The 18,754-nt window shown below is 40.7% G+C and overlaps 1 protein-coding gene across 2 annotated transcripts in view; it reads left to right on the forward strand.

The window, feature by feature from the left end:
• macrod2 (mono-ADP ribosylhydrolase 2) overlaps positions 1-18,754 on the forward strand; it is a 357,104-nt gene that overhangs the window by 103,102 nt on the left and 235,248 nt on the right. For both annotated transcript variants that reach the window (XM_058651020.1, XM_058651021.1), the window contains exon 4: positions 3,844-3,873. In XM_058651020.1, the coding sequence (XP_058507003.1) occupies positions 3,844-3,873 (30 nt within the window). The remainder of the gene's footprint in view (positions 1-3,843; positions 3,874-18,754) is intronic.

Genomic DNA, 18,754 nt, shown 5'->3' on the forward strand with positions numbered 1-18,754 from the left:
AACAGATAATGATCTTCTGGTAATACTAATTGTTGGCTCTCCCACTGTTTCCCTAAAGGCAGAAATGTGTTGATCCACCACAAGATAGTCAAACTGAGCCCAGGGCAGGCACAAACAGCAAGGAGAGCTAGTTTATAATTAATACACATTATAAAATATGCATCACTCAGGATAATTGAAACACTTTTCAAGCAAGTCCTATTGAATAAGCTCTAAACCTTTGGTACCAATGGTCTAGTGCTGTTGCCTTAGGTTTGCAGTTCTAGCAGCCGTTTATTTGTCTTGTATAAAAAGACAGATTGCTGAAGTCAGTGAGCATTTTTCTATTTTAATGTCTCCCTTCATACGGATCACTGTGGACTGAGTACATAGACTTGTTGGTTACAGATATGCATAGGCAGCTGTGCCTAAAGACAAACGACCAAAACATGTGTCATGACATTCTGATCTTTACAGAGGATGCAGGGAGAGGGGAAATGAAAAGCCATAAAACAGCTTCTTTGCCTCTCCCCGCTTCCATATTTGTCAAACCCACTGCAGAGATGAGATGGCTGTCGAATGCTCTTCATCTCCCATAGGGCAATTTTCGTGAACACACCAAGTCACATGTGATTTGAAAGCATCTAATAACTCGACCTCCTGACTACTCACGACCACCGCTACCCCACCTTACTCGTACACATGCACAGTTGTCAGACTGATTAGCAACCACATCTCCAATCTCTGATTAGGTGTGAAGTAAATGAAGCGCCCCCCTCAGGTATACATTTCCATAATGTCAGGTAATTAAACCCCAGTGTTTTAATAGCTCAGGAATAGAAAGACTCCCCAGGAGGCTTGACAATGATGATAGACTTTACTGAAAAATAGCATATCATTAGCTTGCTTTGAACTGGCACAGAAACTGTAACTTCCATTTTACTGGTAATAAACGAACTGGGTTAACACATTTACAAGATAAACAAAATGCTGCTGAGCATTTTTCATAGCGTCTACCTTCAAGTTGAATTTATTGGTACAAGTAAAGCAATAAAACTTTATTTGCATTCATCGATGGTTTTAAATGTGAATTGAGAATTCGTCCTGTTAACGCTGTTAACAAAAAGGCTGTTCTGGAAATGATGCACATTTGAGTTGTGTGTACTTGTTGTTCATGGCTGACAGATTCCAGAGCTAAAGAAAAGCTTGAGAGCATGGGTGTCAAAGAAAAACCTGGAGAAGAGCTATTGTAAACACGACAGTGCATTGTCAGTACACCCGTGTCACTTTTTTTTGTGTATGTTATGCTCGTACTGTACACACACACAAAAATGCAAACACAATGCATAACAAAAGCCCTTTGATAAAACATCCTGCAGTGGGAAAGCTTTCTTTTGTTTCGTCTCGATGATGCTCCAAAGAGGACAATGCAAAGGCACCCCCCCCCCCCAATACACAAACACACACACACACATAATCAGGGGAAAATAATTATTACAATAAAGGACTAAGGTGCGAATGGAGAACTCCACCCTGATCCACATGTTCAGTATCTGTTGCTTTTGCAAAAGAATGTTTTTGAAAAGTAATAATCTTTTAAAGGAGGCATTGTTCACTGCCAATGATGACCAAGGCTGCAAATGGTGCCGACAATCATTAAAGACATGTTGCGGAGTATAATTCTTCCAATGCCCTCTGTATGAACTTCACTTCAAACACATAGCCTATTTTCAGTTATGCCCAAATTAACAGATGTACTTTAAATCCCCTCTCATATTTCTCCACTTACGTGAAACGCATATCTCTAACTGACACCTAAAGCAAAATGAAAATAGTTTCATCTTTAATGATGTCCTCTCCCCTTGGAATAGTCTTTTGATGTTACCTTCTGTTAAACCTGTACGCCACAAGTGACAAGTGAGTGCTTCTGAACTGAATCTTCCTAAAGCTGACATCAGAATAACAGCGACACATCCAAGCCTTTAAGAAACTCCCTTCTCTAAGATTTGCTTGCAAACAATGGCACAGTCAAAGCTAGCATATTGACACCTTAGGATGTGGCCACGCTGGATGTGGCCACGCTGGATGTGTGAGCAACGCGTCTGCGTAAGGTCTTGTTTTTCATTTATGCACTGATGTTATCAGATTACAGCCGCCCTGCCCTTGTGAGACATGCACGAATGAGCTCAGGAGAATCCGCACAATTGTGTATTGTTTCTTTTTATCCAGAATCAGAGTTGTGCCATGCACCACAACTATTTGCTCCATCTTTACCTGACCATCGATTATCTCAGTGACTACCTTTGCTGCCATTTCTGGAACAACTGTGGCCTCCTCTCCATGTTTGCATCTTTTTATATAAGATTTGTAAATGGGGTCTATGGCACTTGTGAGACCGAAGCCTTTCGGCCTCTTTCTCACTGGATTTAAGTGCAGTGTGTCATGGCTGCATTTTGGTTTTCTTTTCTTTCAGGCACACATAATAACTAATGGGACCATTCACACTGGCTGCGTGGGCTGCCACGTGGCTCTGTTTTTTCCTTTTGCCTATTTGTCACACAAGCCGCATGCGCCTCAAAAATAAAATATGCAGGGGAAATGATCTTTCTTTACAGTTTCAGCATCTATATCTGTCATATGTGTCACAACCACAGCGCGTCTTGTTCCTGTTTCAAAGTAAAAGCACTCTGGTGTTTCCTGATTCCTTTAAAAAAATTCAAATAAAATAATAATAATTTTAATTGTGAAATATGCGCAGTAACAACAGATGTGCAGCTTCATACTGAAGAGACCTAGTATATCGTTGTCAACAGAGGAGTATTTAAAGGTGTGTTTCAGGATTTTCAAAGCAAAGTGCATCTAAAACATATCATAAGCTCCACAGCAGCTCTGAAGCTGGCAGGAGACACACATCCAGTGTGAAACTGGCTTCACTCTTTAATATCATCATCGTCGTACTGAAGAGCTTGTCTCAGCCTTTGTTTATCATTGTTTATTCTGTGACATTGAAGAAAGAATCCAGACCCCACAAAGCCATGCTAATGTCTGTATTTCCCTGTTGTGCTGCAGCAGATACAACTGTCTTTAACTACAGGCCACTGTTAAATGTTTTTAATGGACCACATAATTTATTGAGCTTAGCCTTTGTCATGTTGCCAAGGAAGGAATCTGCCAGGGAGTGTATATTTAAATTAGCTGCTGACTGGATCACACGTTTGTTGCCAACTTGCAAATTTCATATTAAAAACCTCACTGCCAGACACAATGATTATTTCTATATATGGGGTATGTGATAAAGTAATGGATGGCCTTCCTGTTACTTGCTACTGCTGTTGCCTGCATGTTGTTGAAAGCGACCATAAAAAATGCAACATGTTTGGTTGCTAGACACAAATATTCAAATGTGTATTCATTGTGTAGTGATATGTAAATCTGTAACATGGCTGCATAATCATTCAAGCCAATTTCAGGTTATACTTGCTTTGCTGTTTTTTTTTTGTTTTTTTTTTTACCAACACTGTCATCCTCTTTTCCCTGTGCAATCTCCCTCAACGAAGATCACAAAGAAGAAGAAGAAAAGAGCAAGACAATAAAACAAGCATGTCCATTTTCTTTTCAGTGCGATGGAAAATACTGAATGTATTCATGAATGGTTGTGTTCTGTTTTTCGAGCACCTTTTATTCTTTGTGTGATATAAGTCACTTGATTAATCAGGCGTTCAGTCAAATAGATGTATTCATAAAATCTACCTTACAAATACCGTTTAGGTATCCAAACAAAATGGCCACATAATTCTGACTATTGGATGATCAATTTTGCTTGAAGTTTTTCTCACAAGTTTTTTTTTTTTCTTCTCGTTTCAGCAAACTCCAGTCTTCTGGGAGGAGGAGGAGGTGAGTTCCTGGCTTTGATATTAATTTCATCATTTCATTGTTTTCCACCTCTGGCATTAGTGCAGAGCAATTAAAGTTGCACTCATCTGAACTGACATAAATGGCTTATCGACTATATATTCTTCTGTGGGATTGTGGCAGATATTAATTTGTATTTCCTTTCAAGTGTCTAAATGTGGTTGAACGTGAGGCCAAAACATTAGAGCGTAGTGCAGAGCAATCTTGCCCCGTGTCACACGGAGAGATGGCCATTACTATAGTGGCCTGCCGAAGAACATTATCATCACAGCAACAGAGGAAATCTGAGGCAGCCAACTGTGATGTAGGATTAATGGGTAGGAAACTCCCAGAATAGAATGTTGCTTCCCAATCCCACTCTTCCTCTTTTCCAAAACTTGACTTTTACAGTGACATGATTGAGATAATTATTCTTCACCACACTAATAATATTTAGGGTGAAATGCACCTATGATATGATTAAAGTGGAAGGTTCATTTCTAGTCTAATTTTGGGGGGTTTGGGGGGTATGTGACATGAAAATAATGTCACTGCTTCAGCCTTGTCTATTTGTCCATCTGCGTTGACATTTCTTTCAGACTGTCTTCTTAAAGCTTCCAGCTGAAAATGACATTGGTACATCGATCTAATACTTCTACTTTGTATATCTAAATGATTACAATATGATAAGAGACACATAGCTTTATATCTGCAACTAATAATGAATGCCTTCCTTGACATTGACAATGTGCCACATTTATTCACGTGTGTGTGTTGTGTTATGTATATTTATATCTATATCTATATATATCTCTCTCTCTATATATGTAGATATATATATATATATATATATACAGTATATATATATCTATATATATATATATATATATATATATATATATATATATATATATATATATATATAGATATATAGATAATCATGTGAGTGACTTCTGTCATATTTTATTTACTAAATCGCAGTAGGTTTTTGAGATTGTAACACATCACATTATTTTAGAACAGGATAAATCACCCTGTGTTTATATTTATATGTTAGGTCATGAACACATTGCATGACATAAAGCTGCATCAAAGCGACAGCATAGTTGACTGCTCTGTGCACGTGGCACACATCAGAATGTACTCATGACTATTGAAGTCTTATCCGCATCTAATCATGTAGACTGGAGTGGCCCTCATCCTGTCTGACGCATGTTAGGACTGCAAATTTTCCAGCCTTTGTTGCGCAGTAGTGCGGCGTCCCAATCTGACATGAAGAGGCCTTCTGCAGGCAACCAAAGAACCTCTGTGATTGAGATCAGAGGTCATGAACAACCGACTTCATAGACAAGCCAGGCTCTCTAAAGTGAGCAATACTGTTCTTTTGATTGTCTGTCTTTCTCCGCTACCGTCGACTCTCATTATTGGTTTGCTATGTTCAGATAATCATAAGAAAGCAATTTGCTTTACTATTATGTTTTCATCGTTGTTTCCTTTTTGGGCCAAATCACCATTTTACAGTTCTTAAAATCTGTGGACGAGTAGCATCAATGATTGATTTGGGTTCATCAAATAATAACGGGGGTTAGAGCATAACGGAAGGCTTTTTTTTCGAGCATTACAATATTGTTGAAATTTGCAGCAATCAACACTGAAGCATGAGCCCTTATGTTTCAATTAGTGACATATTTGGCAAGAACACGTTCTGATTGATTGTGACGTGCAGCTGTCCTTATTAACTCTCGAGAAATAATATATGTAGCTGGTGTTGTTTTTGAGATCAAAGTCTCCTTTTATTCATAACTGACCTCCAGCAATGCTATTCCCACTAAGTTACCGCCACGAGTTAGAAGGTCAGTTAAATGTACGATGTTAAATCTCAGTCTTGTAACGGCCATAACTAATCTGTTTTATGTTATTATTCCCGATCTGGGATTCTTCTGCAGCTTGTTTTTCTTGTTTGGCCCATGTTGACGAATGAGGAGGTAATTATAACCAGGGAGAGATTATCTACCAGAGAGCTGGAAATGTTATTTTTTCCCTTCAAACAAAGCCCTACATTGTTTGTCTTTTATCTGCATGGGGTCAAAAGGGGTCTTATCTTCCAGTGTCTTTATCACTTGAAGGTTGCTGCAAAAGCTGTGAAACCACTCTCTGTTCTCACCCTGGCCCGCCTTCTACCTCTATCAGTGGTTTGGCATGTGACGACCTCCTGCCTCGGTGGCAGTGAGGATCGATTTGAAGAGGAGACACATTCTCATACGGAGTCCTTCTTATCTCCCGACTTGGGGCTTTACGGAGGAGCAGCACCACAACAGGATGATCCATCATGCTGGCCTCACACACCTGAGCCATGTTTAGTTCCCATAGTTCTGGAGGTGGGCCTCCTGCCAGTGTATGAAAAATGGACACAGCCCTACGTTTATGTACGGAAAGTTATTTCACCACCTACACAAGCTCTCTAAACTTTATATGGCTTTGAGGACTTTTTGTTTTTCTGCTACACATGGATAACTTTGGGGAAAATGGTTCACCTATCTTTTCTTTGTTTATGTATTACAGTTATTAAATCAAATGTGACATGTGGTCACAGTAAGGCTGTCTCTTGATGGTTTTTAGGTAAAGCAGCATGAATAAGGTGGGGTGAGAGAATATTGTTATGCCCCATTATATCCTTTGAAATCATGGATAGCAATTCTCTGTGGGTTGCATCTTCAGTTTTTATGTACACAATGGGGTTAACTAAAATAGCACTGTTATCTATGTTAGACATGTTGGTCTCTCTGGGATTCATTCACACATAGAGGGTGGATAACAATGATCTCTGATAATAGCACACTAAATGAGGCCTCTGTGAATAGAGGGTAATTATGAATGGTACCAAGTTGCGTGTGTGATGTGTGTCACAGCATGGCTGGATGCTGGCACAGTCCCAGAAGAAGAGACCTAATGTAAACACTATGTTGTCTATCTCTCCTTTCCCTCATTTGTCTCTCTTTCACACACCCACTGACACACTTGCACTCGCACAAACACAAGCATGCGAGTGCACACTGAGCCATGTAATGATACCAAGAGGTCCTGTGTTGCCAGAGAGAGGGAGCTCCACTTGCCTTTGATGTCTCCATCCAGGAGGGGAATTGGCTCATTAGCATTCTTACCAGAAGTGTTGCCCATTTAGCGTTAGGCTTTAACTAGACCACCCAAACAAATGGTTTGTCTTGTGTTGGGACTACTTTCTCCACTCCACAGCAGAGCACATGCATGGCATGTATGTAACCTGGGCTACTTTAGCTACAGGCCACTAATCCTCACTGAACTCATTGCTCACTTGACACAGGCTGTACAGTAGCTCTGCTTGCCTCTGGCCTCATACATTTTCTAAATAGTTGTGCTAGTCATAGCATGTACCAACACATTCTGATATGAGCAGTTAATTATGCTTCCTGTGATTTGTGTGTTGCGCCTGGCTGTGGTGGTGGTCATATGGTTCTCTGTCTATCATCAACTGAAGGAATATCAAGCTAGGACAGGTGAAGTGTAAGAAGATTTGCCCATTGTAAATGTGTCTTACCATATAACCACCAACATCAACATTGCTAGTTCAGTAGAGCTCTGGAGCAACTGAGTGCTCTTAGTGGCCCTCAGACCAGCACAGTGCTCCACTATGTTTAACAAAAGAGAATGTATCCAGTTTTGGACATCTGGGTAATCCTTTGTCAAGATTCCTGAGTACTTCTCTGTGCTTATCTCTATCACCATTCGTTATGCAAAGAGCTCTGTTTTCTTTTCCTGTCACCTCCAGGTGAACCATTATCCTCTGTCTGGCTCCTGCTTGAGGCTTGTTTATTGAGTAAATTGGAGGGGGCTGAGGCTTGATTTTTCTGTGCAGGGGGGAGCAGAGTTTGTGATATAGGACAGTGTTGTGTGACAGTTTAGACTAGCCTTCTCTCCATTGCAGCCTTTTTAGCTGTATGGAAGCACCGGCACTCCCATGTATGATTAATCATTCAAAGATGACATATTGTTCTCATAACTCATAGACTGCATACTATGCCTGAATGATGGTCCTCAGTTCACAGATGGTAGTTTCAGCCATTAGCATAACTTATGACCGAGAAAGTGTATTTCCCCATGGAGTAACCTAAATAATATGAAATGATAAATTGAATCCAAAGATTCCTCCGTCAGCGTGGCACCCTTGGGGTTTATTTATCTCCAATTATTTAGCGGGCAGTTAGTGACACTCTGATTTAGGTCCACCTTATATTTGTCTTATAATCTTCTGTATGTTTTTTTAAGTGTGTTTGAGACAGCGCTGATATAAATGTCTGTTTGGAATTGCCCTGCTGTTATGAACTATTTACTACAGCATATTGTTTTTTTTTTCTTTCGCTCTTGTGTACATGTATATTTGCCTTTAATTTTAGTAGGTTGTGTTCAGGGCAAAGCTTTGCAAATTATACTCTTCAGTGTTGCTTTTTATTGTGCCCTCCAAATATGGGAGTGCCTTGCATTGGCTTGTCCAGAGATATTCATTTAAATAATTAAAATAAAAGCCTAATTTGAACTGGCATCTTTCTCACGTAAGCAGAGAAGTCATTTTCTAAATTGCACTTACTTAGTAAAATTATGAAGGAACTTAATGCTACAAATCTCAAGTGTAATGCACTTGTTAGTGTGTTTATGCATTAACAGTGGCATGTAAGTATTCCCTGGCCTTTAACCCTGTATATATGGTATTGCATGTAGACTTGTAGAATCATATTCTACAAGTCTACATGCATGTTTGTATCAACAATAGTTAAATATTGCACCAGTAGCCTGATCAAACCCAACAGGGCGTGTGTTTCATGTTTTGAAGCTGAAGCTTAATATGTAAACAAAGAAAAATACATTCTGGTATGTAAAGTCCATTGTTCCTTAAAGGAAGGGATGAGTGAAGCAGTCCTCCTTTAATTACAGTCTGTAGTCTCACCAATTCTTACACACTGGACCTTTAATTCTTTGTTTTATAGGGAGAATATGATCTATCACATATCTGGTATTTGAACTGGAGGTGGTGGAAAACTACCACATTGATATGGGGATATGACCAGCACAGTGATGTGTCTGTGGATAGCTGAAGGGAAACATCAGTCATCTCAATGTGAAGTATCCCCATGCTGTCAGCTCATTTCAGCCAATTATTACAGAGATGACATAATTTAGAGGACATTTCACTGAAATTTACACGACAAGGTCATCAGCTGGACTCCAGTTTGGAGTACCCGAGTAAAGATGATAATTACATTTCAATGTGAAAGTGTTTTATAATGCCATCTCTTTCGCTGTCCTGCCACCATGAAAAGTCACCATGAACATCCCCACCCCACCTCTCCAATCAGAAGTGATGGATGGACTAATTGATGCAGAATGATAGGGCCATTCATTTTAGCCTACAACAGTAGGTTCCATATTTAGGATTTGTGTTGCATCATAATGGAGAGAGGGAAGAAGTAGAGCGAAAGGCGAGACAATGTGATGAGTAAAAACTGTAGCTTATGAGACATAAGAGACTGCTCCAAGGGATTTATGGAGAGGTTTGTATCTGCAAACAAGAGTGAGCAGGAGGGGCGTATAGCTGCCACATGTCCTGGTATCTATCGCTTAGCCTATTAATCATTCATCTCTGTCTGTGTATATAAATCAAGCTGCTGGCCATTGCCTGCGGCGGTCATGTCATTAGCTAGTCGACTACATCACTTGATCTCTGGCACTGCAGTGTGGGTGAGGAGAAGGATCTAACTTTAAAGAGCGCACATGTGTTTCAGCATATCCATCTGCATGGCCTATGTCTGTGGTGTAGCAAGCTTTTCGGGACTGACCAGTCCTCCAAGACTAAAAGAGACACCTTTAACATTCACAGTTTCACTCTGCCACCAAATGGGAAGTTTCTTGGAGACCTCTTTAGAGTGTGTATAGTGTTTACGCCTCAGAAAGTGTATGTATTATACAAATTATGTTTTAATTTGTTGCTGGTTTCTTGTTCTTAGGCCATAAATGTATCAAAACATTATTTTTCATATATAAAGTATATTTGTCTCCCTGATGTAACATTGCACCAAAAGTACCAATTCATTTTCAGTATGATTTTCAGGTGGATGCAGAGAATCCTTTCATTTCGCTTCTGAGGGGTCATCAAAGTAAAGACCTTCACCCCTCTAAAATCTCTCTCATTGTATAGTGAATCAGAGGACTGAGGTCGTTTTGAAATTGTAGGCAGATGAGACAAGGAAGTCTGAGGTACATTTTTCTGATTTTAAAATCAGGTCCTTTCCGTAGCTTAGGGTTGCTGTTTTAAACGTACTGCAGCTGCTTGTATTTCTTTTGTGTTTGACCTTTTTAGCCTCTGTATCTGTTCTACACTTTCTCTTCTTCTCTCTCTAAAAGGGAAAGAATGTGGCCTTTGATGGTCAGTGGACAAGAAGAGTGATATTTTGCAGTCCAACAGCACCCTTACGTATATATCAACCTCTTGGTAATTCACTTGTTTTCGTTCCACAAAGGACTGGTGCCCCAGTTTAAGGGCTCTCCACCTTGTTCGGTTTCCCATCATTTTACCCAAAGTGAGAATAACCACCCCAGGGTTTGGAACCCCCCCCCCCCCCATTTCTGGGTCAGTTGCTGAGATTTCAGACAACTCCAAGCCTTACGAATGCCAGTGTCAGAGCAAATTTGTGTCTAACACAGGCCTTATCGTGGTTGTGTTAAGGGGTAGATTGTGCATTTGACCTGTCAATTTTCTTTTGCTTGTGTGTGTTTTGTGTATTCGTGTGAATACGCCATGTGTGTGCCAGGATGAACGTAACTGCGCATGCATTTTCTTGCATAATTGGCATATCTGTTAGTCCGTCGTAGTTTCAAAAATCGTGTGTTGTCATGTGTATGTGTTATTTCTTTCCTGGGATAACTGGATGCTGAGCTGTCTTGTCAGTTGACTCAGTGGTCAGTTTTGGTCCCATTGCCGCCAGAAATACAGGGTGGAGTGATGAGATATGACAGACAGGGACCGCTCTAAGCAGGACACTACCCTATCCAAAAGACTCAACAACCGCAGCAAGGCTGCTACAAGATTACAAGAGACTCTGAGAGCCTGGCCACATGTTCATAAATGGTTCAGAGACTGACATGGCAATAAAAAATCATAGAAATGTAGTCCCAGTAAAACAGGATACTTGTAGTAAGTAACAGGTCAGACAGGAGAGAGATTGAGAAATAGCAACCTGAATGAGCACTGAAACTCTATGACATGGCAAAGAAGCTGAGCATCCATATCTACTGGTTTTGGTTACTTTGCTTTGAAGTGATATATAATTGAAGTCCTTCTCACACGGGTTCCCTGCATGCCAACCACTCTCTATATTTAACAGTGGTGAGGTAATTGAGGAACTGGTGAAGATCAATGGAAGAAATTAGCCATTAAGCAGAACCATTAAATCAATAGCAGTCAACAGTCCAGGCCCAATAAACATGTTCTGGCAGTATATTAGTCATTATGTCACCATGTACTGTATATATACATTTATTGGACTTTATTGGATTAAATGAATGAGATTTGCTTTGTGCTTTGAGACACCACACAACTTGTGGGAAGCTTGAAGGAAGCTAGATGTGGAAGGACATGTGTTCTGTAATTACAGCTGTTATTGAGCAACTGTTGATACAGATGTACAATGCAACACATTGCAACTACAGTAGGCTTTTACTGAACTGCTTGCTTTACAGCAGGTACACATGCACACTGCCTGGCTCTTGTGTTTTTTTTTTGCTGTCTGCAAATTCATACTGTAGGGATGCCAAATGTTGATAGTAGTGTTGGGGTGGTATATAGATCAGCGATTTGTAACAGGTGTACGGATAAGAATGGGTCTTTGAACTTACAGTGAGTGCAAAAGAAGGTGAACGTTCACATGAGCATCTCTATAGAGCTGGTTGGTGGCTGATTAGGGGCACTTATTTCACACTTTCCATGCAGAGACTGCCCTGATATGATGGCCTTTTGCCAGCTAGTAACTGCGAAGCATTCTGCATCTCCCATGGGGCAGTTTACTTGGCTGTGTCTGACAGGCCACTTGCCTACAAGTGAGGTTTGCGCCTAGGAAGGGCAGTGTGAGCTCCAGAGGAAAGCTGTCATCTTTTTTTGTCAGACCAGAGGGAAGAGGAGGAGTATCTCTACCCCCCTCTTCTTCTGTCCCTCTCACCCTCTATCTATCTTGCATGTGTCAGCCTATTCCCATGGTGAAGATCCTTACTTTCCCAGTGTCTGTTATGTTCTTCTCAGCCTGGCTGTGCAGAATAAACAGGCGGGTGTCAGAGGATGAAACACCAAACATCCCCTAGGAGGTGGGCCCATAGTTGCTCTGGCCCACTCACTGTTGCCTCCTGAGGGCCTCAGTAGCCTTCTCAGTATGCCAGCTGAGAGTGACACAGAGATGGCCAATTGGACTGGGGGGAAAGACACTCTATGTGTCCTTCCTGAGGGAGAGATGAGCGTTTATACCACAGGGATGATGCCCACCACTCCACCTAATCCTCTTTTTCCAGACACTTCATTATCACTCACACACTACAGCTGCAGTTTGTGTGTGCAGAAAGATCTCTCAGGAGAGCCCCACAATCTTCACGTAAAGGTGGAACATGAGGAATGTTGTTTTGATGAAGAGGGAAAAAGGGTGAGAAAATGGGAGAGGGATGTTGTTTGAGCAATGACAGGAAGGATGCATGAAGTAAAAAGTATGGTGCAGGTGGAGAAGAGATCTTGGGCGCAGCGGGTGGCAATGCAGTCGAAATTGCCATCTAATTTTCTTTTGCATATATATGCATTTTCGCTACGCACCTTTGTCTATTTATAGAATTATGTATTTAAGGAGCAAATATTTAGGTAATTGAGTTATCGTTAAGACAAAGCAGTCAATGTTGTTGTATGTGTTCCTTTGTGTTTTAGGCATGCGCAGAGATGTCTGCTGCAAAGAAGATTAATTTCTGAGTGGGAGAGTGCAGCAAAGCTATTTGAGCCCACTGAAACATGTTGGCTCTCTGCTGTGAGACTCACATTAGCACATGCCATAATTGATGGAGGAGCATACTTAGCAGTAATAATGGGCATTATAGGGGGTGGTATCAAGACATTATTTTTGGAAAACTCCAATTAAGCCTTTTGCTGTGGTTTGGTGTAGCACTGACTGTCCAGTATCATCTGGAATTATAAACACACTACTTGCCAATCGTGTTTGCTCTGGGCTTCCAATGTACAGGGAAAATAAACAAGTTCATCAAACAGTGAGATACAGAGCTTCTCTCCACCGACTCTAGTTCTGGCCCTGATGAAACAGCAATCAGCTCAGTACCATAGGGAGCCATTGTGTTTACAGTCGGTGGGTGTATAGACTGCTGCTAGCAAGGGAAGATTAGACCTTTGAGACCAGCTGGGACATTCCCACCACCAGCCACTTCCACCTGTGAAATTGCAAACAAGACCCTGTCCCTTCCCGTCAACCTCTGTGGCCATTGGAGTGATCAACACCACACTGACACTTTCCCAACGCACTTCAATCACATTCTAGGGGAGGGGTTTGCCATTTAAAGGAAATGCTGGTATGTGGCTGTCTTGGTGGTAGAGGTACGATAAAGTAAACACAGCTTTGTGCTCAGAAGGTCAATATGTGGTTGGATGGGTGTAAATCAGAGGAAACCGTTGACCTCGATGTCACAAATCCCAAGCTTTGCCTCCCAAGTTCACTACCTCCCTTGTCAGTTGTTTGAAATTATACACTATCTTCTTCAAATTTCACTGGAAGTGCCCTACAAGTGCACCATTATTCTGCAGTGGATCTTTTCAGGCACCATCTTCTGTGAACGACATAGAAAAATTAAGCCTGCAGGAAATACTGCAGGATAAGAGTGTGAATGCGAGCCTCAGCTGACAGCCCTGGAACGTGTTTCTCCCCCTTGGTGGGCAGCGAAGAAAACCTCACCAAGCGTGACAATAACAGAATGCCAAAACATGGATTGGGCCAAATGAGCTGTGAACGCAAACAAAGTACTAAATTTGTTCTGTGTTGTATGAGGTGAACATGTGTCCCTTCAGCATGTTAAATGCTGCACATGGTCTTACTGACAGTACACTGTCTGGCAGGCATTGCAAAAAGACAAATAATTAAGGAGACATAAAAGACATGACAGAAAGACAAAAGTAAAGATAAGCCAAACCAAATGGTAATGATCGTGTCAAAGGATGTATTTATTAATCATTCTTGCTATTCACTGCTTGAGCGCTATTGTGTGGTGATGCAACTCTGGAACCCACCAGACCATTTTTGAAGCATGAGCTACTCCATTGCAATGGTTGTTTGGATTTGGCATCCTCCTGATAACTTCACATGATTATTAATGTAAATTTGAGTTTTGTCTTGTCTTTGAGTGTCTTTGTTTCTACTGAATATAATCTCTGTGTTATTCCTGGATCAGGAAGGATGCCTTCACTCAGTATGTTTCTGTGCACAGTTAAGTTAAGCTGCAGCCGTAACTTTACCATGCAGTTTCTTGTCTCCGGACTAGTGGGGAATCGATTTATTGACTGAGGTGTGTCCGCCTCTGCTTACGCTAGGTGGCAACACGCCCCCCTTTCAGCTTGTTAGTATTAGGTGGTTTCCGGAGTAGCTTATGACTTTTAGCATCTTGAGCACCATTCTGAGTCTTGAACTCACCATGATTTGCTGTTTGCTTGTTCTCTGTACCGACTTTTTTTTAAATTATATTGTTGAAGCTGAGGGTGAAAACTGTGGTGCATACATTGAGTGCCCAGGCCAGCTTTAGTCCAACTCTGGTCTGAATTAAAACGGTTTGTAATTGTAATTCGACTCCTACTCATATTATCTGGGTGTTAGTTTGGCTTTCATGTATGTTTCATGTTTGCATGTATTTTATAGTGCAGTTGTTAAATGTTTTATTTACTGAGCCTTGATGAGATAAGGGCTTGGTGGTTTGGAATGTCTGGGATGCGACATGAGCATGCTCCTCTGTGTGTGCATGCTTCCTTTAAGTGCTGATTGGTAATTTGGTGTGTTTCCCCCACCACTTAAAAGCACTATTCCTGCATCTCAGAAAGCTGATACAGCTGTAACACACAACACTTTTCACTTTTGAATAGTTCTGCTGGTTATTCTAGGTAATCGATTTAGAAACTTTTAACGTGTTGCTTTTTTAGCTTGGAGACTGTTTTGTAGTGGGAAAGCCATTGTGTATTACAATGTTCTTATTTACTCACTTCTTACATGTAAGACCAAGGCAGATCACTTAAGAAATCAAAAAAGCCAAACTGCATGGAAAATGGATCTGTGCTGGGTGGCTTGTTAATTCCCCAGCGTGCCTCCTGAGGTGAATCACTCTCGTTGCGGACATTGCCTTTGATCATTCACAAAGCATGTTGCAGCAAGGTCTGCGCCGGCACCCAGCAGATGGTCATTAAATTGGGCGTTTTATTTTACTGGAGGTTTTAACATTCCTGCAAGATCTGTGTGCTTTTATTGCTGCCATTTAGGATGGCTACCATGCTGATTAGAAACATGCAGAGACTTTTTGTGAGTATGCCATTATACCTGATGGAAAAACAATGTGTGCCCGAACATTTCATTAATTCTAAGTTAACAGTCTGTCCCCTGTGTGGGGTTTGTTTTCCTCACAGAACTCACACAGGTATGTTTTTTTTTTTGGTTTAGTGTGCACTGAAATGTGCTTAATGTCTACACATAATTTACATGGTGTGAAGTGTGGGGTTGTTTGTTCTGTGGAAGCTCTTCAGTTTCAATACCATCAAACCCCGTTGAAGTGAGTTCATCATCTGGGGAGTAGCAACAGATTTCTTGCATTCAAGCAACTTCAAAAGCTTGTTAATCTTAGTGTCAGTCAGAATCATGGAGACATAAATGGCTGAATACCTTTACATTCCCGGCTCTCGGGCAGAATAGGAAGTCCACCCTAATGATGTACTATGTCATTTGGTAGGCATTTAAATCGCTGACCTCAACTGGCTCCCTCAGTAGGGAAAGTAACAAATGATTAAATATCCTCAAGTCAATTATGGTTTGGGTGTGTAGGCAGAGAAGTTTAAAGCTTGAGGGTACAATACAGGAAATGATAAAATGTTGATTTAGAATTTATTACAGTTTATGGACTGATATGCAAACTGAGTCAGTGGGTTTGTGGTTTAGCGAGTTTTCTTTTGCCATTTATATTGGATCAAACTTGATATCTTTACTGGATTACTTCAACACAGCTGTTTATTTCAGTGTATATCAATTTGATTTAATTTGTGAACGCAAAGCCTCGGTATCAATGCACAAGGTATTTGCAATATTTAGCGTTGCTTGTTTGTAACCACCTGTTTCTATTCATGCTCATCTAAAGGCATATACATGTGGGCCTCCCTCCTTTACCCCAGTTCAGATAAAATATGCACTCATTTGCATCAAATTTAAATCTTTATTGCAAATGTCAAACTGTTGCAAATGAAATGTTCGAAGGCAAACACCCACACAAACTCCTACATCAAATTATATTGTTATTTTGTTGCAGAAACGGAGCTGCACTACATAACCTTTGCAACTCCTTTCATATAAATGGGCAAGATGAGGAACAAAGGCTGTGTATTATACCGACATGGGGGGGGCAAAGTTCCTGACATGGCAATTTGCTGTCTTTTCTTTTGGGTGAGTGGTGACAATAGGTTGCTGTAGCTTCAATTTGGATCCCCGTGTACTGCAGTGTGAAAGCAGCTTGGCTTTTTGCCTCAAGGGTCAGTGCAGGGATCTCAAACACCCCAACTGATGAGCACTAATCTCGCCTCATCGGCAAACACAAGCCTTTCTCTGTAACCTTCAATCCGTGAAACACAATTTACAGAGGTGACGGGGGGTCGAGGGTACCATGGTGTCACAAAGCAAATGGGGGTGGGGTTTCAGAGTGAGGACACCATAGAGCATTTACACATTCTCTTCTATATATGTAATCTAATTAACAGCCTTTCTTTCAGGTGGAAGCAGCAGGAAATAAACTGGATATTTATTTCTCATTTGAGAAATCGCAGGGGCTCTTAACTTAACTTAACTCATAAACATAGATTTCACATTCAAAAATTCCTTGGAAAGTAACTTTGGCCCAATCTTATTCTTTGTCATTTTGGAAAGGTTTTCCATAAACACAGCATCGAGGAAATGCTGTGTCTTTTTCATTCATTATGCTCCTGAAATTACTCTAAACGTTGTAGTACATATGTAGTACAACACAAATATTTTTTTAAATATACATTACTATGTATACAATCACAGAAACAGAGACAGGATGAAGAAAGTATGGCACTGTACCACATTATGTGTAGTACAATGTATTTGGAACCAATCTAATCCAATTGTGTAAAGTTTTTCTATAATTTCTATCAATATAATACAAAATGTTTGATGTTTAGAGATACTTCAATAGCTTTTATAGGTTTAACTATTGTTAACTATTGTAAAATTAAACAGATAACTTGCAGCATACTATCAGATGTTTAATGTTTATTCATTCATGGGTTTTTCCCAGTAACCATTTTGTTGAAGGCTTTCTGTTAACTCCTTACTTTGTATTCATGGAAATGTCCTTACCTGCATATATCTGTTTGCAGCAGCACTCCCTTCATGCAGCTAATTCAGGAGTTGATTAAAGAATTTAAATGGTCCATTTAACCCCTAACACAGGCGAGGCCTACCTGTGTGATAGTACCATTACTTTGCAGTAATTCCTGCAGGCGGCAGCTTCAATTGATCCCTTCTCAGCCATCAGGAAGTTTTAGTGCTGCTATGTGTGTGTTCAAAGCCCAGTTTAATATAGCTAGCTGGTCACGAGTCGTTAAAGCGGAGGAGAACAATAAATAAACAGACCTGCTCTGTTTTGCACTACTCTTTTCCGCATTTCCCTCTCCAACATTCCCCCATCCAACCACATGGTGGATTTGCTCTATGCGAGGTTCAGCACCTCATCGAGTCAGGCTGAGAGCTGGAGGCAGGCGCTGAACCCCTAAATGCAAGTGTTCACTTAGCACAGCGGGATGCCCACCCTTCACAATTGCCTCCCTTGGGAAACAGTCACACAACATATTATAATATTGTTTATTTATCTAAAATTACAAGCTGCATACAACATCAATGTTTTTATCATTATGCATGAGCGGGGTGGTAGGAATGTGTAATGAGACCGCCTCAACAACACAGGCCATCAGCAAGTGAGATTGATGTAGAGGGGCCTGGCCGATGGAGATAGAGTTTATCTGCTGCAGGCTGGGATGTGAAATCTAATCACGAGTGCCATGTGAGGAAGTGCAGCCACAGATGAGCCACCATCCCACTTGCATTCAACAAATGGCAAGGAATTTCTCTCTGCAGGGTTGAGAAGGGTGATAAGACAGCCCTAGACAAGGACTCTTTAGCGCCGTAGATCTGTTTTTCAGAGTGAGTAAAGATAAGTACAATGAAAGAAGAAGACAAGAGAAAGCCTGTGTGTGTGTGTTTGTGTTTGAGAAATCAGGACCAGGTAAAGTTTAGCTGTGGAAAAATGAAAGAATATTATGTAAAGTCAGAGCCTCTGAATTACTATGCTCAGTCCAAAATAGCAGTCCCACTCGACATATTTTTTGCATTGTTGATTCTCTGCATTGGAATCGACATTTTTAGCTGATGATCCATCTTTCTCTTTGTGGTGTGTATTGGTCAGTGTGTGGCGTCAAATCCCCAAATTATATGAGATCAGTCAAAGTTTTAAATCACTCTTCATTGTTAGATAAGGAATTTGTGTTTTTCATTGCACATGT

The sequence above is a fragment of the Solea solea genome, chromosome 15 (assembly GCF_958295425.1).
Source record: "Solea solea chromosome 15, fSolSol10.1, whole genome shotgun sequence".
Lineage (NCBI taxonomy): Eukaryota > Metazoa > Chordata > Actinopteri > Pleuronectiformes > Soleidae > Solea > Solea solea.